Source organism: Mandrillus leucophaeus, unplaced genomic scaffold (genome assembly GCF_000951045.1).
Source record: "Mandrillus leucophaeus isolate KB7577 unplaced genomic scaffold, Mleu.le_1.0 Scaffold444, whole genome shotgun sequence".
NCBI classification, from domain to species: Eukaryota; Metazoa; Chordata; class Mammalia; order Primates; family Cercopithecidae; genus Mandrillus; species Mandrillus leucophaeus.
The window spans coordinates 2,773,031-2,795,106 of record NW_012104743.1 but is presented as its reverse complement, the minus strand read 5'-3'; the positions used below and the strand labels follow the sequence as shown (position 1 = coordinate 2,795,106).

General features: G+C 35.7%; 1 protein-coding gene across 1 annotated transcript in view; it reads left to right on the top strand.

The window, feature by feature from the left end:
* The window catches only part of ZFPM2 (zinc finger protein, FOG family member 2), a 414,398-nt gene that overhangs the window by 25,071 nt on the left and 367,251 nt on the right, over positions 1 to 22,076 (top strand). Inside the window, exon 3 of the mRNA XM_011994180.1 lies at positions 5,307 to 5,408. Coding sequence (XP_011849570.1) covers positions 5,307 to 5,408 — 102 coding nt within the window. The remainder of the gene's footprint in view (positions 1 to 5,306; positions 5,409 to 22,076) is intronic.

Below are 22,076 nucleotides of genomic sequence, written 5' to 3'. Positions count from 1 at the left end.
AAAAAAAAAAAAAAAAAAAAAAAGTTGTTTCTAGTCATGTAGCCTCAGGATATTCAACTTACAAAATTCAATTTCACATCTTCAAATTTTCAGATATTTATTGGTTTCTTCCTCCAAGAAACTTCTGTGGCATCAAGTCTGGGTTTGTTGTCATGCTTGTGTGCTCCTGTCGCATCATGAACTTCTCCCCTCAAAGCACTTATCACACCGGCTTGCAATTCCCTATTGATCTGTCTATATCCTACACTGGTCTATATGTGATGTATGAGAGAAGTCCTTTGTTTTATATTCTCAGTGCCCAGCACAGTGCCTGGCCCTCAAAAAGCTGTGTTTTAATGAATAAAGAACACTTTGTATCACTTCTGTGTAACAGAGGTGAACGTTTATCAGTTCAACTGGATCATTTTCTTTAAGTTCTAATTTTTGTGATAACTCTGATTAAATCAGCAATGTATTCTTCCAGACATACTCCTTTCTATTTTTTCTCATTGTTTTTTCTTCCAAAAATATGTAATTTGCCTAATAAAGTATTTTGGGGTAGACTTACCCATAGTCTCACAAAAATTGGGAGAGAGAATGTTTGAGATATTAGTGTTGTTACGGATGAGTAAGGGAGAACTCAAAAGACCCAAAGTCTGACAAGGTGCGCTCATAGGAACTTAGTCAATATAGGTTGGTTACTGTATTTGTATCACAGGGTCATATCAGTCCCCCCACTGAAACACCTCCAGTGCATCTCATTGCAGTCAACATGAGGGTGGAACTCCAGAATTCATTATATGACTTCTTCATGGTCACTCTCTTTCTACGCTTCTGATCTCTGAATTTCTATACTTTATGTCTTACCACTTGGAATTATTCATGAACTATCTTAATTGTAGGTTTTTATCAGTGGCTACTGCTCTCATGCATATTGCCTATTTCCCCAACTAGATTATATAGTCCTCAACAGAAAATACTGTTTTTTTTTTTTCCTTTTTCATATTTCTCATTGTATTTTCAAAAGTATGTGTGAGTAATGTTCATGATTGGTTGAATTTTGCATGGCACCATAGGTTTCCAACGACTAAAATGTAAAAGTAAGATGCAGGAAGGCTTACTCCTTTGTGTGAATCTATGGACAATACAGTTAATACCTGAATATAAAATAACTTCTCTAAGTGGTTCTGCTTAGATTTTATTCTCTGTGATCTGGGCCCTTGGCTATATAGTTTTTAACAGTGTGGCTTCATGGTTGCTTGTTAATGGGTTGTTCTGGGATTATTATTCAGGTGTTCACAGTTCTCAACTGGAGGAGAGATGTAAAGAGAAAGGATGTTTTGGAAAGAATGCCAGACTAACAATTAGGAGACTCAAATTTAATTTCTAAACTTGTACAAACTGCTGTTCTTGGTGACCTTTATGGTGCCATAGCCCTACTATCCTGCTTGTTGGGAAAAGGAGATTTACATAAAACTGCTTCAGTATGCCACCCCTGTGATGTGTGGGAAGCACTTATTGCTGGAACATGAGATTTGGGGAAGTTCCTTATGCAGAAACTAATACGGTAGCTGTAAGTCCATGGATAAGGTATTGACCCTGTCTGTGCATCAATTTCCTGAATAGTAAGTTGATCTAATTTGGGCTACATGATTTCCAAAGTCCCCTCTGGTGCTCAAATTCGTGTGTTTCAAGAATCATAAGGAATGAGAAAAGTGCTTGGAAGGGGTGGATGCTATTTAAAAACTGTAGGGTATATTCTCTATTCTTTATCATTGGGGAGAATGGCTCCTTTTGTATACATCCCTGAATTAGCTCCCAGAGTGAAACTCCATTCAGTCTGTGGAAATGTAATCAAAAGGTCACTCATCTAAGTGGTAAATAATTGTGTGGATTCTAGCCTCCATGAAAAATTAAGTGTTGGAAAGGTCAACATTTCCCCAAATTGGGTCAGGTATCCCTAGTGGCACTCAAGAAGATTAAGATGGTACACTGATATTTTATTAAATAGCCTTGAATCAGTGGTAAAAAAGTTAAGTTTCTTATATTCTTTGTATATCAGTGAGAATGTCTCAATTTCATATTACCATTTATCACTTAAATACTCCTCTAGTACTTGCTACTCTTTCTAATACAAAGCAATGAGATAGAAACTCAGAGTCTAAATAGACATGGTAGCTAGCATTTAATAGTATTATCCGTATTTTTGTTAAATCTATTTTTGTGATTACTTTCTATTTTTGGCATGTGATACTGATTTTCCTTTGTAGTAATGATAAACTTTTTGATTTTCATATATGTTGTTTGTTTTTAAAATATATATTTTTTAAATTTATGAAATAAGTTATTAAAAAGTGAGTCAATTTAAAGAAAGTGTCACTCAAAATATTGCATACATGGTGACTGGCCCCAGATCATTAAAGTAGCATAAGAAGTTGGGAGGAAATGGAGTGTATTAGTAAGAGTCCATCAGGAAACTGATGATGTGGTCACTGGGTTTAACTAAAGGGATTTTGGTGAAGGGATAGTATACAAGGTGTGGGCGGGACTAGGGAAACAAACCAGGATTGGGAAGCATCTAAGTGTTCACCGTAGTCAGAAGCTTAGCACTTCTGGTCTCAAAAGACACGAGAGAAGATGCTGATGCAGGTGCAGGAGGGCACCATAGAACAGGAGCTCTAATTCTGCGATACAGTCACTGCTGGCAACTGAAGACCATCAAGAAGGAAGAGAATAAGGGATGAATACCTGACCTTTCTCCCCTCCTACCTCTGATCCTCTGCTATGCTGTCAGTGCCTCTGGTGGCTGAATTCAGAAATCAGAGGCCAAGGGAGCTCCAGTGTTGGAGTCTATAGTAGAGTTCAGGATCCCTGGGTCACAAAGCAGGGCCTAGAAGGAAGAGTGTGGATTGGGGCCAGCAAGAAGGGGCAAGCAGAGAATGTCCAGGAGACATTAGGGTTCTCCACCAAGACTAAGATTGTGATTCTAGTTATGCCAGTCTGCTAATTACATGACATTAGTTCACTACTTACATGTATGCAGGGGCGATATTCAAAGACTACTGATAAGGCCTGGGATCTGACCAATCCAAATGGATACCATAAACCTTCTGCTCACCAGGCTTTCATCCCATGGTTCCTGGATTGAGAGAAGCTTTCATCCCATAGTTTCTGGATTGAGAGAAGCAGGAGGAGTCTCGGTAGAGAAGGGCCAGAGCAGGTACAGTCAGGCAGAAGGGAACTTGGTTAGTTCAGGGCTAGCATCTATGTAACCTGCAAAAAGGGGCACAGATGATAAACCCTTTTTTGTTCCTGAGCCTTTGTACCTTTATGCTTGCTAAGACTTGATCTTATTTGTTTTAAAAACGTTTTAAAATATTGTTTTAAAAACTTGGACCTTACCTTGCATTTTCATTTGTCAACTTACTCTCCTTAATTGTGTTTATATTTTCAAAAAGGGACTGTCTTTTTCTGTAAATATCATACTGCTCCTACCACAGTTTCTTAAACATAGTAGATGCTCAATAAATATATTATGGAGGGAATTTCATTGGTATTCATTCTGATAGTTCTGAAAGGAAAAGATAAATCAATTTTCAAAAATCTTTCAATTTCAGACATGAGATTCAGTGGTGTGGTTTATGTATTTTATTCTTTAATATCCACCAGAATCCATGCACTCTGTTAAGTAAACTGAGTTCAACAGAGCTGACCCTGGGTTTCTACATTCCTTCTCCTTACCTTTATTCCAGTTTTTAAATTTATTTTATGAAACTACACATAGAAATGAAAATAAAATGTATAGAATTTTAACTTCAAAACTCATATTAATGTCACATTGTGTCATTTATCATAATCATGATTTCCTGAAAATTCTGTATTTTCTAAGTTACTTTGAAAGTTTTTAGAAGGTCAATGTATTTTTTTTTTTTGTATAATCATACGAAGATTTAAGTAGTATTACAGAGTTGGGCACCTATATGGAAAATAGTTATTGGTTACTTCAAAGAAAGCTAGATAGGCAAGCAATTTAATTTAAAAATCTTGGCATTATTGGCTGGGTGCGGTGGCTCACACCTGTAATCCCAGCACTTTGGGAGGCCGAGGCAGGTGGATCACTTGAGGTCAGGAGTTCAAGATCAGCTTGGCCAACATGGTGAAACCCTGTCTCTACTAAAAATACAAAAATTAGCCAGGTGTGGTGGTGGGCACCTTTAATCCCAGCTACTTGGGAGGCTGAAGCAGGAGAATCGCTTGAACCTGGGAGGTGGAGGTTGTAGTGAGCTGAAATTGCACCACTGCACGCAAGCCTGGGTGACAGCGAGTGAGACTCCTTCTCAAAAACAAACAAACAACAACAAAAACAAAACAAAACAAAAAAACTTGGCATTATTAAATTCAAGGCATAGTTGCTGTGATTTTAATATTTATTTTTTTCTGTCTTCATATTTTCTTGTTATTTTGTTTTTATTTTATTACCATTTATGGCAACATATTAGTTAATATTTTAAAGTATACATTGTGTTAAAGTGGATTACTTTTCCTTAAAAGCAGCACATACTTTGCTACATTATCACTTAAAATGAAGGTACTCATTAATTAGACTTTTTACTTTTAAAATATGGTTGTATCCTTAAGGTTTCTCCTTTGCCATAACTTTATTTTTGCTCAGAATGTTACTGCCTTTTTAATGTGAAAATGATGGCCTACAATTATAGAAACTAGTGTATTTATTCAAGCAAAAGTATAGCTTTATAGTTTCCTTTATTGTGAGGAGTTGAATCACTGGCTAATCATTTAATTATGGCCTTTAATACTATATTTTTAAAACAAATAAGACTCAGTCTTAGCAAGCATAAAGCTGGGGAAAAATAAAAATGTTCTTCAAAGTAATCTAAATTCAACCAAAACCATAGATATGTCTTATTCTACGATCTTTATTTATCTGCATCTTATCTTTAGAAAAGTTACAATTTGGAAATAAATGAGTTAAGTTTTTCTATATCAAAAGTATTAGAAAAAATATAAACTGCAATTTCATTTTCTTCTTATATATATTAAGAACTCCAAAGGAAATTTTACATGGAAATGTTTTTTATTGCTTATAATACTTAACTTCATTCATTTATTGATAACAAATACTGATTTTCTTTATTGTGAAACCACAATAGATATCAAAATAATCATGAACGTTTATTAGTACAATGACAATATGTATAGCAAACCTGTAATTAGATATATGATAAGGACAACCCTTAATGAGGATGTGAATGTGAAAGAGAGGGCTTTGCTCATTTTCTTTCTCTCCTTGTGTCGGTGTTTTCCAGGTGATGATGAAGGAATCCAGGAGACAGCAGAATCAGATGGGGACACACAGTCAGAGAAACCGGGGCAATCTGGAGTTGAGACAGATGACTGGGATGGCCCAGGTAGGAGAGAATATTTAAAATTCAATCATCTTTACTACTGTTAGAAATACACATTTTTCTTTTTTTCCTGAACATTAGTTAGCTTGCAAAAAATGTTTTTGTGTGTGCTGGTTATTATAAGAGAGTTTAAATATAGATTATTATTTTAAAAATACTTTTTAGATTTTTGTTTCATAAACTATAAAAACCAAAGTGCTACCACGGCTTGAAGTTTCCATCATTTTTTTCTTTCATCTTCATGTAAAATTAGTCAATTCTACTTGCTTCTTTGAACAAAGGATTTTTAAGCTACATCCAAATTTAAATTGGGCACAATATTAAAGCTTAGAAACAAGAAACAATAGTACTTCAAAGAGTGATCATTTTCAGTTTAGTCATGTTTTAAGTCATAGGTTGAACCTCAATACATATTTAGAAGTTTAGAAAATATCAAAAGATGCCCCCTTTTGATCTAAGGTTTGGGTAACATTTTCATTTTGATGAGTAAAATTACATTTGATTTTAAAGATCTTAACATTTAATCATTTAAAGAAAAACAAAAACTGATCAAAATACTCCACCACACAAATATAAATGTATGTAAATATGTAACAGTCAAAAGAACTCCGCAGAAAAAAGTCTTTACATTTGGTGCCAAGTAATTTACAATTGAGAGTATATTTATAAATGGAGACTATTATATCATAAGGTTTAAGAATATAAGTGAGTTTTGAAATAGTTTCAGCCATAATTTCCAAAGCAGTAACATTTTTCATTAAGAACGATCCCTATATTTCAATCACATTTTCACCCTTGCATGACTTTGCAAATTGCTCTCTGCTGTACGTGAAGAAGAGAGGAACTCCAGCAGTAATTTTCTGAAACCAGCAGCTGGAAAATATAATGCAAACAAAAATGAAGATAGAGTATATCTGATTATTATGATGTCATTTCTAATGTTATTCATCATACACACAAATGTTTGTATTCTGTATTCTATAACATAATGCTATACAAGATTTTAGATCAAAACTGTATTATTTTTAAAGTACCTTGTTACCACATTTTAAGAGTTTAAAGGAAAATGTAGCCTTCTGGCATTTTCACCTTGTGGCATGATGCTTCTTCTCAATGTGGGGAAGGATTCCCTTGATTAAAAAAAAAAAAAAAATAGGAAAAAGATTTTTGGAACATCTTGGTTTTGTCATGGAGGTTACCTTTAACTTAAAAACAGTGAGTGAACTTTTATATCTTATAGTTATTATTATTATTATTATTTTTTTTGAGACAGGGTCTCACTCTGTTGCCCAGTCTGGGGTGCAGTGGCATGATCTCGGCTCACTGCAGCTTCCACCTCCCAGCCTCAAGTGATCCTCCCACCTCAGCCCTGCAAGTAGCTGGGACTTCAGGCATGCACCACCACAACTAGCTAATTTTTATATTTTTTGTAGATACTGGGTCTCACCATGTGGCCCAAGCTAGTCTCAAACTCCTGAGCTCAAATGATCTGCCCGATTCAGCCTCCCAAGGGAATTACAGGCATGAGCCACTGTGCCCAGCCTCTTATAGTTCTTTTTTTTTTTTTGAGACAGAATCTCACTCTGTCACCCAGGCTGGAGTGCAGTGGCATGATCTTGGCTCACCGCAACCTCCACCTCCCAGGTTCAAGCGATTTTCCTGCCTCAGCCTCCCAAGTAGCTGGGACTACAGGCGTGTGCCACCATGCCCAGATAATTTTTTGTATTTTTAGTAGAGATGGGGTTTCACCACGTTAGCCAGGATGGTCTCGATCTCCTGACCTCATGATCCGCCCGCCTTGGCCTACCACAGTGCTGGGACTACAGGCATGAGCCACTGTGCCCGGCCATAGTTCTTTATTCATAGAATTAAGTATGTATATATTAATTTAGAAGCGTTTTTACATTTAAAATTAATTTAGATGGTCTTTTAGATATGCCTGCTTGCAGAAAGGTACATTCTGCCTTACTCTTACAATGGGGAAAATTTGTGGGGAGTGGGTTTTTATCTTTGTTTATGTCTGGGGCCCATAGCTTTTCCAGTGACTTGGGAGTAAGCAAGCAAATTTTAGGGGATAAAATGCCAAACACAGGCTGTACACCCAGTGCTACCTTTTTCAGGAAGCTTTTCAACAAATAAAGTTGTATTTGTGGCTAAAAAAAGAGGGAGAGAGAAAGTGAACAAGGTGAAGAATTATGCTGTCATTCAAAGTGAAGAATTTTCCATTTTCATTTAAATTTATCAATGTATTTAATTTAATGTTGTTTTTATTTATTTGATATTGGTAAAAAAAAACTTTATACTCTTTTCTGGGCACATGTGGTTATGACAAAACTTTGAAGAGAAAATACATGACTCTAAGCAGGTATGCCTACAAAAAAATTGCTTCTTTGTCTATTATAAAATGAGTAATAATTTTTTCTCCATACATATTTAGCCAAAAAAAGGGTTTTACTATTATAAAACTCCCTGAACTGAAGTTGATTCGTAACAAAATAATATCCATTTATTTACTTTTCACGGTAGAATATTCATTAATTTCCTTTAATCAGGAGATTTGGGAGAAAGTACGGGGTATTTTGTGGTTTTGCTATTGCATAAACAGCAATTACTTCGATGTTACTACCGCAAGTTTTGTTATTAATGAAACAGTATTGGCATTTTCCAACTGTAGTCAGGAGAGAAAATTGTGCAACTTTTAGTAATAGTTTCCAAACATATTGGAAAATGGGCTTTACTGATGGTTACCCCATTTACCCTGATATGATTATTACACATTGTTTTCCTGTCTTAAAATATCTCATATGCCCCATGAATATATACACCTACTGTATGCCCACAAAAATTAAAAATTAAAAAAAAATAGGCTTTAGATTCCATGGGTTTAGGTTCAATTCTGGATTTAATACTCACTAGCTGGGAGATTTTTGGCCAAATATTTGGAATTTTGGCAAAAAAAAAAATAATTGTTCTTTCTTTGCCTATATCCTCATTTGTAAAAAATAGAAAATAATTTTAACAACTCTTAGAGAATTAAATCAGATCATATACATAAAATGCCAGTGATTTACTATTGTGGCTTTGCAGTTGTTGAGTCTTGAAGCAGAACTTTTAAAAATTCTTCTTAGAGTTTCTAATGCCCAGTAGTACATCTGATGAAATAAAGAGAAAAGTTTTGTTATACTGAGTTGAGCCACAAATTATTGATTAAGATATGAGGTACTGAAACGGATTTGGATTTCAAGGTCTTCTAATTTTAAGGTTCTCCACCTCAGTTCTGACATCACCCTAAGAGAGATGGTTTTCTCTAAAAAGAGAACAGAATCAAAGGACGAGGAAATTATCTAAAGAATTTGAGGCATAGAGCTGACGCCATTTAAGATGGATGGATCAGGATTTATCTTTTTTTTTTAAGAGTTGAATTGATGATGACTCCACAACCTTTCTTGATGGCTGAATTAAATAATGAATCAACTCCCATCTGAAGTGTTCCATTTTATCAAATGCAGATCCCACAGTGGAAAGTACTTTTTTCTTATGTTATTCAACTAAAAGATATGTTTTGTTATCACTATTGCTCACACCTTTGTTAGCTGTTATGATTAAGTGTAACCTAAACAATCTTTAAGAAAATTATCTTACAGGTAAACGTTTCTGTGGTGGAATTCTTTCATGTTTAAATGTTTCTGATTCCTATTTAAGTATACTTCAAGTTCCTATGAATCTTTCATAGTTTGAATGAAAAGCTAGACACACACTAAGCTAGGAAGGTTCAGGCCAATATAAAAGTCATTATCTCATTATTTCAGTATCTCTGACATCTGTTTTTTAATGTAATTGTTCTTTCTTATAAAATTTTACTTGGACACTTCTTTGCTTGGAATCTAATTCACAGAACATTTACTTTTCACTATTCTGGTTTTTCATCTGTATTTGCCCATATTTTATTTATAACATCTGTCTTCTTTTAAGTAAACATCTTTTCTTTTCTTTGTCCTCACAAATTTTATGTTTTATCACTATCACAAGTTCTTCATTTACCAATGTTCTTATACGTCTAAGTATTCAATAAATATTTATCTTGCATTTATTGTAATAATTGTTTAGAGTACTTGGGAGAAGTTCAAGGTGTAACATGATGCTGTCCGTATTCTCATTTTTTGGATATCATTCCCCTCCTGTAGGCTTCTTTAATTATTCATGTACCATATTTGAGTCACTGATGCAATAATTAAGCATCTCATAGACTGGAGAGTAGAGTATGGTTTAAACTACAGAATGAAATGTACAGATGTTAGATTCTGGCATGTTAAGTTCAGAAGTTCAGGCCAAGCTTCAGTTTCCTTATCTTTAAAATAGGAATAATAATAGCTTGAAATAACGTGATGAGGATGAAATTTGAAAGAGATGATATTTACAAAGTGTCCAGCACAGAACTTGGGAGAGAATAGGACTTGCTAAATATGTGAGTGGTCTTCCCTTACCCTAGGACTGAATTTTGTTAAACAGTTTTCACTCCATCCTTTCAGACAGACCAATGGTTGGAATGTTGACCTTATTTTGAAAATAGTGTTTACATCCCTAGCGATCTTAAGAACCACATTCCATGACCGAAGTCTGTTTTATGTACTTGTATTTAGGAGACTAGGGAAAGAAAACTTAGGTAAATCTTTTATAAATCTGTCATCTACCTTTATGAAACAAGCACCTTAAAAGTCACATCTTACTTACATCAACTTTCAGTGTGCTAATTCTCTGAATTACCTTATTAAAACATAGTTACTTCTTTTTGCACTTGGGAATAGTGAAAATCTGATTTGCCTGGTACAATATTGAATGAAATCTTGGTCTTACCATCAGGCTTACAACAGCTATAATTGAAACTTCCAGGAGCTCTAATAAAGGGAAATATCATGCTACTTAAATATGCAAATAAGTACATGTACCCCCCCCCCCATAACATGTCTTAATGCAGACATACACAGGTATAACATTTTGAGCAGGTATTGAGATTCTTTGACACACTTTTCAGGATAAGTATATACCTCTATTTAAATAGATTTTAACATTTATATGTTAAGCTTTGGGTCATTTCAATAAAAATGAAGTAGAAAATCAAACACTATATTGCTGATTTGTGAATTAATAGAATAAAATTTGTAATCTTTTTTTGAATTATACATTTTCAAATATTAAAACTTGCTTTTACACTAATAAGTCAGAGTATGCATCAAAGGTAAATTATTTTGGGGTAATGTCATGAATGGAGAAGACCAAAAACATCCCTCTGTTTATATCTTGGCTCTGCCACTTATCAATTTTGTGACGTTGAGCAAACTATTAACACTCCAAGGCCTCAGTTTCCTTGTTTGTAAAATAGGGCTAATAATAATAACTACCTCATTAATGAGATTTAACATCGGAAGCATGGAGCTCAGAGCTTCCTAAGTGCTCAATTAATTACTCTTAATATTACTTTTACTATCATTTCAGCAATTGTACCTGTGTGGCCATTACAATGCCTTACATGTAATAAGTCCTTGTTAAACGTTAGCGCAGTGAGTTAATTTGGCAAAATGATTTTGCAATGTAAAAGTCATTGTAGGATTATGTTAAGTATGTTCTATTCAATCTGACTTAAAACATGATTCAATTCAATAATTTTTAATGTAAATAAATTTTCAAAAATAAATGTCTAGGGCAAAATCAGACCTATCTACTTGTTGCATCTTGACTAAAAATTGGTCAAGGTATCTGTAAATAAGTTGCTTTATACAGTTGCTGTTCAACATGATGGATATAAACAGATGATCAGGCAAGTTCTGCTTTGTACTTTAAATTAAACTAGTAAGATGATCACTTTTGCATAAAGTGAAACTGTAGCCAGAAGACCACTATGAGATAGAAGCACACACTTAATGATACAGCTTTTTCGCCCTCTTTACTAGTCCAAAGAAGGGCTTGAAGATTACAGTTCTGATTTCGTTTCCTTTTTGATTGGGAAAATGTGGTAGATATAAGATCTGGGAAATGCCATTTGAAGTAAATTAACAAAAACCTATGAAACATAGTTAACCATAGATATAGTCTGACAGTAAGAAGAATATTGTGAGAAGCGGAGGAAATCCTAGAATGACTGTGTATTACTCTGACAGTGAATTGGTATTATCTCTGCTATCAGATAATGCAGTTATCATTAATTTTCACATTTGCATTTCAATCTTTGGAAGGAAATGACTCTTGCCGGATGAAGATAAGAGCTCTGTACCACTATAATGAACCATCATTTTATCTCAATGCTTTGTGTCCATATGAAAATGAGGCAGAGAGGAGTGTGTGTGTACGTGTGTGTGTGCTCACATGTGTGTGTATGGGGGGGTCAGGAAAATATTATAGCAAAGTGTCAAAAACTGGTACAGACTTTTGAGCCCTTTGTGAAACAAGAGGGGGTAAAAAATAAACCTTCTGTAGTGTCGTTAAGTGGATATTGGATTAAAAGATGAAAGCCTGACTCTTTGTAGAACAGAATGCCACAGGAACACGGTAAAAAAGTTCTCTTTTATTCCCTACTCCAATTTGCACTCTCATACAGAATTAGGACAGACATAAACACAACCAAAAAGAAAAGAAAAAAAAAAAAAAAAGTAGGTTGGATCACTGTTTGGAAAGGCAGCTAATGTCTTTGATTCATAAACAACTTTATGAAGTATATCAATTTATTATTACTATTATGATGATTTTACTTCTTCAGCTGTGTAAGAATAGGAACTAAGTATATTTAGATAGTGGCTTGTTTTAGAGTTTGCAAACATCTAATTTGTTTACATAAGTTAAATTGAGAAATTCACGTTAAAGATAATGAATTTAAGATAAATTTTCTTTGGACCTTTTCATTGCAGTGACCTTTTCATGAGACACAGTACTGGAAAATGGATACAGTGCCAAATTTTATGATTATCTTATGGTCCCCAAAATATATGACAATTCACTATTTGCAGTAGAAGCTCCCTCAACTAAACTACAATTTCTATCCCTCTCTAAAACTTACTGATTGAAGCAGTTTTGGTTTCAGTTCTATACCACCAAATTTATATGTTCAAATTCTAACCTTCAGTGCCCCAGAATGTGGTATTCTTTGGAAATAGGGTTGTCGAAGATATAATTGGATAAAATGAGGTCGTAGTAAAGTAGGGTGGACCTTTGATCCAATGTAACTGGTCTTCTCTGGGAGACAACGCAGGAGAATGCCTTGTGGAGATAAAGGCAGAGACCCCCATGATACTTCTACATGCCAAGGAAAGCTACAGATTGCCAGTAAACCACCAGAAGCTAGAGGAGAGAGGCATGGAACAGATACTTCCTCACAGCCCTCAGAGGGAACCAATCCTGTTGACACCTTGATCTTGGACTTCTAACCTCCAGAACTGTGAAACAATGAATTCCTGTTGTTTCAGCCACTCAGCAAACTGATACAGGACCCAGGAGTTAGAAAGAAACGATGTGGGCAGTCACTTGTATGCTTCCTAGGCATACTTTTTACTATAATTTTTACTTTATTTTAAATATTGTCTAAACCAATGAAATACGTTCACACAAAATATATTATTTCTATGAAAACTATGTTGAAACCTTCAAAAGACTGGATAAAGGAAAATCACTAAAAAATGTAGGTGTGGTCAAAAAAACTTTGAATAATTTGCGAGAAAAATCTTACAAAATATTAAAGAAACTTCACTTAAATAGCTTTGCAAAAGCTTTTACATCCTCTATTCTAATGAAACAAACTAGAAATCATACATGAAGAATGTGAATGCTGTTTATACAAGTGAAACACAAATTGATTGGTCTATACAAAATGTCTAGACCCTATATGAAAAGTTTGATGCTTTTATGTGTTATAAAGTAAAATATAATGCTTATAACACTATTTTAAAAATATTTCTATGGTTTGGCTATTTTGATTAAATAACCACTACCCACCCCAGTTGTGTTCACTAACAGGATTTTACTGTGTTCCTTCTCATTGAACCATAATTCAGCTTAGAATGCATCTCAACAGTGCACTTTAGAAAGACACTACCCGTCAGTAGGAATTGGTATATAAGAAATACCTTTGCCATTTGTTTTATAATCTCTATTATTAAAATGTATGCACTGTCCAGGCACAGTGTCTCATGCCTGTAATCCCAGTGCTTTGGGAGGTCTCGGTGGGAGGATCTCTTGAGCCCAGAAGTTTGAGACCAACCTGGGCAACATGGTGTAACCCTCATTTCTACAAAAAAATTCAAAAAACAGTAGCCAGACTTGGTGATTGGCACCTGTGGTCCAAGCTACTTGGGAGGCTGAGGCAGGAGGATTGCTTGAACCTAGGAATTTGAGGCTGTAGTGAGCTGTGATCCTGCTACTGCACTCCAGCCTGAACAACAGATTGAGACTCTGTCTCAAACAATAACAACAACGAAACAACAAACAAACAAAACCCAAAATTATGCATTAAATATGTATGTTGGACCCGGGATTATTGGCATTGATTTCCTTGTACCAGTATTGTGCTCTGAAAATATATGTGAGAGTAAATTGACTCTTGTATCTGGAAAGCTGAGAGAAAGAAGTAAACCTGTTTTGTTTTTATTTTGTCTGGTTTTAAAAAGAACTTAAGTGGGTTTAAAATATAAGTAAAGATCAACACAATGATATGCATTGGAAGTAGTTTAAAATCATGAAAAATAAAATAGATGCATAGAGATATAAACAATTTGATATTAATGTGCCACAAATTTGGAACTAAATTACTAGAAGGATAATATTGACTGAGGACACAGATAAATTAGTTAGGGCAAGTTTATGTTTTCAGCTACATATTGAGTATCAACTATATGCAACACTCAGTGTTAGGCCCTAGGATATATGGCAGTACATTAACCAGAGTGGTCTCAACTTCAGAGAGTGTATGTTCTACCAGAAATTGAAAATTGTTTTAATAATGATTCTTGAATGCTTATTGCATATGTGATAGCTGTTCTCTAGAAGTAACTTAAATGATATCATAAAACTATATTATCCGTGATGGGGCTAGCCCAGTCTGGTGGAAAGAGATTCAGTAATGATTCCTGTGAGGACCAATCATTTTTAACTTAATTTATTTTTATTTTTTATATTTTAATATGCAAAGTTTTAAACATCCATCAAAGAAGAGGGAAGAGTACAATGAATTCCCATGTACCCATTGCCCAACTTCAAAAGTTATCAACTTTTAGCTAATCTGGTTTCATCACTTCCTTCTAAATTTTTTTTTCTAGAGTTTTGTTTTGTTTTGTTTTGTTTTTCTTTTTGAGATGGGGTCTTGCCCTCTCACCCAGGCTGGAGTGCAGTGGCGCCATCTCAGCTCACTGCAGCCTCCGTCTCCTGGATTCAAGTGATTCTCCTGCCTCAGCCTCCCTAGTGAGCCACCACACCCAGGTAATTTTTTTTTATTTTTATTAGAGATGAGACTTCACCATGTTGGCCAGGCTAGACTCGAACTCCTGGCCTCCGCCTCCCAAAGTGTCTAGAATATTTTAAAGCGAATTTCAGAAATCGTGTCATTTCACTCATAGGTTCCTTGTTAGTCTCTCTCATAAATGAGGACTTTTGCTTTAAACAAATATCAATATAACATAAAATATCAATATAACACATAAAAATATTCTTAATATTATCTAAGTTCAATTCATTTTCAAACTTCCCTACTTATCTCAAAAAATGTCTATGGTTGGTTCATTGGAATCAGGATTCAACAAAGATCCACCTATTGGTTTATATGATAAGTCTTTTCCAATGGATAGCAGTCTCTCTCCCCCTACACTTAACCCCCACCCTCCATACACACACTTATTTGTGGACATGAAATTTCTCCTGGAGTACTTTTCATGTTCTAAATTGGGTAGATTGCATCCTGGTGGTGTTGTGTAGCATGTTCTTCGATACCCCACATTTCTTGTATATTGGTTGTTAATCTAGATCCTTGAGTAAATTCAGGTTTGATATGGTGGGCATCAATACTGCATACACGTTGGTGCTTTTTACTGCTTTATATCAGCAGGCACATAAAGACTGAGTGCCCAACTGCATGCTCCAGTGCACTACCAGTACAAGCGTGTGATGTACTGTGCGGTGGGAATGTTCACATGTACTGTCGCTCCAATTACACTTATAGTGATTGTACAGGGTATCCGGTGGTTTAGGTGTTTTCAGCCTGATCCGATGTTTGTGAAGTTTCTGATCAGCTTTTCCATAGTAATTATTGCCAGGTTCCATTGTATCTATAGGATTTGCAAAATGCTGATTTTCACATTTTGCATTGTTTGTCTGAATTTATTAGCTAAAATTATTATCTAAAATTGTTATCTTATGAAAATCTTCCCTTCTTCTATTTGGTTTTCCTTAAATACTGTTCATAAAGAAAGGGGAGGATAAATGCATCATTCTCATTATTTACAAATTTGTGGAATAGTGAATTGGTGCCTTCACCCTCCAAAAGTGACTAAGACCTCAGGGTGGTTTCTGAGACCTTTTGACATGAATGAACATAATAGACTTTGATAGCCCATTTTACTCCTGGCATGATAAAATGTCAGAGGTTCATCTTGTTAGTTTTCTGTTCTAAACCTGGGGTGAGCTGTTTCTCCAAGGATCATGGGTTACTGTTCCTGGGATTTGGTACAAGATGAGCATCTCAAATCTGAAAATTCAAAATCCAAAATGCTGAGTACATGGTATTCAAAGGAAATGCTCATTGAAGCATTTTGGAATTTTGATTTTCTGATTTAGGATGCTCTACAAGTAATGCAAATATTCCAAAAAAATTTTTAAAAATGTAGAATCCAAAATATTTCTAGTTCCAAGCATTTCAGATAAGAGATACTCAAACCTCAATCTAGGTAAAAGGGGTGTAAAGTATTTATTTAAATTAAGGTCTGAAAGAGAAAAAGGCATTATTAGTTGGACAGAGCATGGGAGGGGGTTTGAGCAAAAACTGGGATTAGAATAACCTGGGCAGAATATGCAGCATTTTCAAAACCCTTGTCATGAGAAGGAAGGTGAATTCAAGGCCATTGTGGTTCAAGCTAAGAACGCCAACCAAGAGAGTGGTGTAAGATGAAGCAGGGTTCAGATTCTTCAGTGCCTTATAGTCTGTAATACTATTGTTGGATTTAAACTCAAAGCCAACCTGAAGACATAAAATGTAGAGAAGTCACATGCTCATATTTGCATTAAGAATAAAAAAAGAAAGGACACTGATGTGTAGAGAGTGGACAGAAGGAAGTAAAAATTCACTGGCCTTATCAAGAGGTCACAGTGGCTTGTAGAGAGCGCTTTATGTATTTGTTAGTGTCATTATATGTGGCTTTCTCGATGTAGAATATTTTGACACCATTTACTGAGGTAAGGAAGACTGAAGGAAAGGCATGTTCATGGAGTAAGATGATGAGTTGGATTTTTAATATGGTATGTTTTTTATTTACTTGAGATATCCAAATGGAGCTGTTGAGTAGAACATTGGTAATATAGCCAGGAGCCTGGAAGAAAGGTCTGGGGAAGAGATATAAATTGGAGAGTTAGCAATGTACTCATGGCAGTGGAATTCTTGGGAGACGATGAAATTGCCTAGTATAGAAATATAAACCAGAGGGCTGCAAAACAAACCTCTATTCCCCAGAGATAGGAGACAGAAATTCCCTATCTTTAGGGGAAGGATAGAGGAAGAAGAGTCATCGAAGAAGACTGATAAGCAATGGCCAGAGAAGATGGGGAAAACCAGGAAAATGTTTTTTGGTTTTTTTTTTTAAAGAAGGAAGGGGCTATGCCTGGCTTAAATGGTGCTGAGAGGCCAAGATGGAGAGTTAAGAATTTCCTTAAATTTAGTGACATCCAGATATTAGTGATTTTAACTGGAACTATTTCATGGAGCTTTGGTGGCAGAAACAGGACTCTGGCAGGTTCAAATGAGAGGGAAAAACAAGCACACGGAATCAGCTGTAGTAAACAACCATCGTTGATAAATAAACATGTAAAATATTTATTGTCAAATAAATATACAAAATAAATTTTATTGGTAAATTAATGTATAAAGTACTTAGATTTCTTTAAAACTCTCTGGTAATTGAATAAAATTATTCATTATCATTTACCTCTTATTTTTGCCTAAGAATTTTCTAAACTTCTGAATTTAGGAGTATGCTTCCAGAGAAATTTGTATTCCTGTGTTAAAACTACTCTGAATCTACTATCCATTAACTTTATTAAATTGTTTTAGTTTTTGTTTTCTGCTCCTACAATATCTTCAGGTTTTCCATAGTATTATTTCTTTACTTGTTTGTTTGTTTTGACATGGAGTCTTACTCTGTTGCCCAGGCTGGAGTGCAGTGGCACGATCTCGGCTCACTGCAACCTCTGCTTCCTGGGTTCAAGTGATTCTCCTGCCTCAGCCTCCTGAGTAGCTGGGACTACAGGCTCGCACCACCATGCCTGGCTAATTTTTTGTATTTTTACCTGTGACGGGGTTTCACAGTATTAGTCAGGACAGTGATCCACCCGCCTTGGCCTCCCAAAGTGCTAGGATTACAGACATGAGCCACTGCACCCGGCTGTGTTATTTCTTTTAAATTTCATCATTTCTACCTTTGTCTCTCAATAACTTTGGTTTATCAAATAGCTTATGATTATTGTGAGGTTTATCACTTTTAATGTGCTTGATATGTTACATTTGCTAACAAATTATATAATATACATTTGTACTATGCATTTGATATGTTAGAGGTATGCTTTCTTTTTCAGTAGCCAAACAGATAGCAGCCAGTATGTTGTTATTGTATTTTTGTTGTTGTTTTTACCTCAGTAGCACATTTGGACCTTGAGCGTTATTATATCTTTGTCTTTATAATAAACTCATGCACTTGTTTCTAAGATTGATACTTGGAGCTTGCAACTTATTCACTCATAAATATAACTTACATATGCTTTCTAGATTTTGTGCTTCTCCTGCACCTTTGTAGACCTACATTGAATTAATTAATTTAATTAGTTCAAACGTTTATTGAAGAAGAACTATGCAGTAGGCTCCAAGGATCAAGTGATGACTTAGTCTGCCTTAAAAAGCTGATAGTACAAAGGAGAAGATAGACAAATGATGAGATAATTAAAACACATGGCTCCTCTGGGTACAGTGATAGAGGCATTTACAGTGGGCGGTGTGATGCTGGTGGTAAGAAATGATGCTGATGAGGTAACACGGGCAATAATGATCTTGTCAAGCAATCCCAAGGGAGTGATAAATTCACATCGGACCCACATTAAGTTGTTACTCATAGATAGAAAATGTTTGTTTGTTTTTTGCCAAGTCTAATTCCATAGCATGTGTGGTAAACATGCTTTCATTTTGCCTGCAGAGAAGCCTTCACTTCCCAGCTAGAACTGCTACCTGGATGGCGCTGTCCTTCCTGTCACTCTCATACCTGAGGAAAGGACAGACTCTCTGAAAGACAAGGGAAAATACAGTTTCCTGCAGGCAGAGAAGGGACTCCAGATTTAGACATGAGGCTACCTATTGAAGATGTGTTACATCTACCAACTATATAAAGGCAACAATAAAAGGGTTTGGTAAAAGATGAGCAAAGAAATCTAACCAGGGCCTCTGGTGGCCTTACTGGTCTTACCTGGTGTTCGGAAGTAAGGCTGACTTGGCTCTTGGCTGTTGGAGGTTTTTGGAGAGTTTGAAGGGAATAAGAAAGAAAGCCTCAAGGGGTGTCCTCTGAACTTCTTGCCTACAGCAGAGTCTTTTTGACAGCATTCCCATGGGCCGTATATTAGGTGTAGTTAAAAGAAAATTGCAAAGTGTTGCATGTTTTCAAATTGTTAAAAATTTAATACAAGGTCACATACAAGGAAGCAAAGAAAAGAGCATATTTCATCTTAAACATTCCTTTATCTTTGGGTAAATACACAAAGAATCAAAGATTTTTTTTTGTTTTCATGTCAGAGATCAGTTGAAATGAACGTTACACTCCATGTAAAGACAGTCACAAACTTACTGATGGAATGAAAATTTAAAAAATTCATTTGTTTTCCCCCCATTACCTTTTCCATATTAATCAATGCAGATTGTTACATTTTTTAACATTGTGTTAATAATATAAACTAAAGTGAAAACAACAAATAGACAAATATATTCTATCAGGGATGGAGACATGTTGCCACTTAACAGAATTAAGTAGGCTGTATGCCAAATAATATAAAAATGATCAAGTATCTGAAATTGACGGTGCATGTTTTCAGTATGTATTTTTAATAAGCAATGCATTATTTCATTTGACATTACTTTTAGTTATATTTTCTCTATAAAAGCAATTAAAAGAAAAGCAAGCCAAAAGAAAAGAAAAAAAAGAAGAAAGCATTTTCCATCTTCAGAGTCTTTGCTCTTTCAGTTGTTTTTTTAATTAGATGTTTTCCAGAACATTATCATATTCCTTAGTAGAGAACATATTTTTTTTATTCTGTAAGTTGAATAAGGGGGACATCGGGTCCCCTTGCCATTAAACAATAATTATAGTAATATGATTAAAGCAACAGTTTCTTAATAGGGTGATAAAGGAAAAAAACTTTAAAGAAATTATTCTCACCAATTCTAATGCTATAACTGGGCATGAAAAATATTCTACAAACCATTTTCTTATTGTTAAAGAAGTCATTTGAATGGCTCTTCTTTTTTTCTTTCTCTAAGACACGGTCTCACTGCTTCACTCAGGCTATAGTGCAGTGGTGCAACCACAGCTCACTATAGCCTTGACCTCTTGTGCTCAAGCTATTCTCCCACCTCAGCCTCCCAGAGAACTGGGACCACAGATGTACACAATCATGCCCAGCTAGTTTTTTTTTTTTTTCGTTTTGTTTTGTTTTTATTTTTGCAGAGATGGAGTTTCACCATGTTGCCCCAGCTCAGTAATTCTTGTTAGTTATGCAAATATAAGGCAAATAGGAACCAGAACCTTCCAAACTGGGTGTGTGTGTGGTGGGTAGGGAGGGTGCTTTGTGACTTTGTGATAAATACTCCCTGTCTAGGAAATCTCAGAACCCTGGAAGGACGTAAGAGACTGATTGGAATATGTACCCTAGGGGCTCTCTCTGTGGTGGTCAACCAAACTCCACTACGTTTCCCCCAATTTGGGGTATGTATTGGCCTGCTCAGGCTGCCATAACATAATACCACAGACTGAGTGGATTAAACAACAACAGTTTATTTCCTTATGATTTTGGAGGCTGGAAGTCCAAAATCAGGGTATCAGTAGGCTTTGTTTCTAGTGAGGCCTCTCTTCCTAGCTTCCAGATGACTGTCTTCTTGCTGCATCCTCGCCTCACTTTTTCTGTGTATGTGAGGACGCCTGGTGTGTGTTCCTCTTACAGGGATAGCATTCCTATTGGCTTAGGGTCCTCCCCTTATGATCTCATTTAACTGTAATTGCCTCCTTAAAGGCTATACCTTCAAAGAGAATAACATTGGGGATTAGGGCCTCAACATACGAGTTTTGGGGGAACACAGTTCAGTCCATGGTGGAGTGGATTATGGTGGCTGTAACCAAAGTCTGCTGGCAGGAAAAAGACACCAAGGGAAGATTTCTGGAAGGCAGATAAAGCTAGGACTCAACATTAGGGCCTTTGGGTTTAAGAGAGAGGGCTGCTTCCCTCACCCCTTGTTCCTGAATCTAGAACCCTCTGGGACCGGATAGCATTCCCTGGGGTCCTGCTCTGGGAAAGAATGACTGAGCTGAGATGTGAGTGTTGATTAAGTGAGTGGAACCGTGCAGCCTAAGGTTGTATGGGAGCAGAAGCTGTTTGGGTATCACTTCAGTGGAGAAGGCAAATCAATTTTCTTATGCAGGAAAGGTTTTCAATAGTGACACCAAAACATAGCAAGCAAAGCCGGGACTCCAGTGGCCTAACGGATTTGCTGGCTTTTCCAAATCCTGGAGAATTTAGGGAGAGTAAAGGTCTCAAAACAAAGAGGCTTTACTTGAGGCAAAATTGGGGAATATACCCCAAGCTGACAAATGAGGAAAGAACACAGAAGAACACATAGGAAACCCGGAGGAGGAGGCATCTCCTTGGCTCTGGAAAACCACTTAAGGCCACTTGCCTTAATAAACATGGAAACGTCCAACAGGTGGAAAGTGAGAGGAGAGGAAAAAGCATTCCAGCATCGCCGGCACAGGGAGCATGGCCCACCCAGCATCATATGGAGGGTGAAATGGGGTTAGGAGTGAGTCAAGGGCTTGCATTGGACACTCAGGCAACAGGCTTTTAAGAAATTTGGGTAAAATGAAAGGTGTCAACATCATTGATAAGTATTTGTGTTCAGTATGAGAATGTGTTGAAAGTAATGGAGGAAGTACTTTTACCTTTCTTTGAGCAGTATAAAGCAAGTAAAAGCAAGAGTTTTCTTATGGTTATACATACAAAATGAAGCACTTATTATTCTGAAAAGAAAAAGAATGCTCCATGTCTTGTGAAAAAATAATTTAACTATTTTAAGTTATTAAATGTAGCAATTATTTTTGTATTCTATATTAAATTTTAAAATAAATATGAGATTTTAAAAAGCACTCAACTACATATAATGCAATTTTTTGATATCTTTGA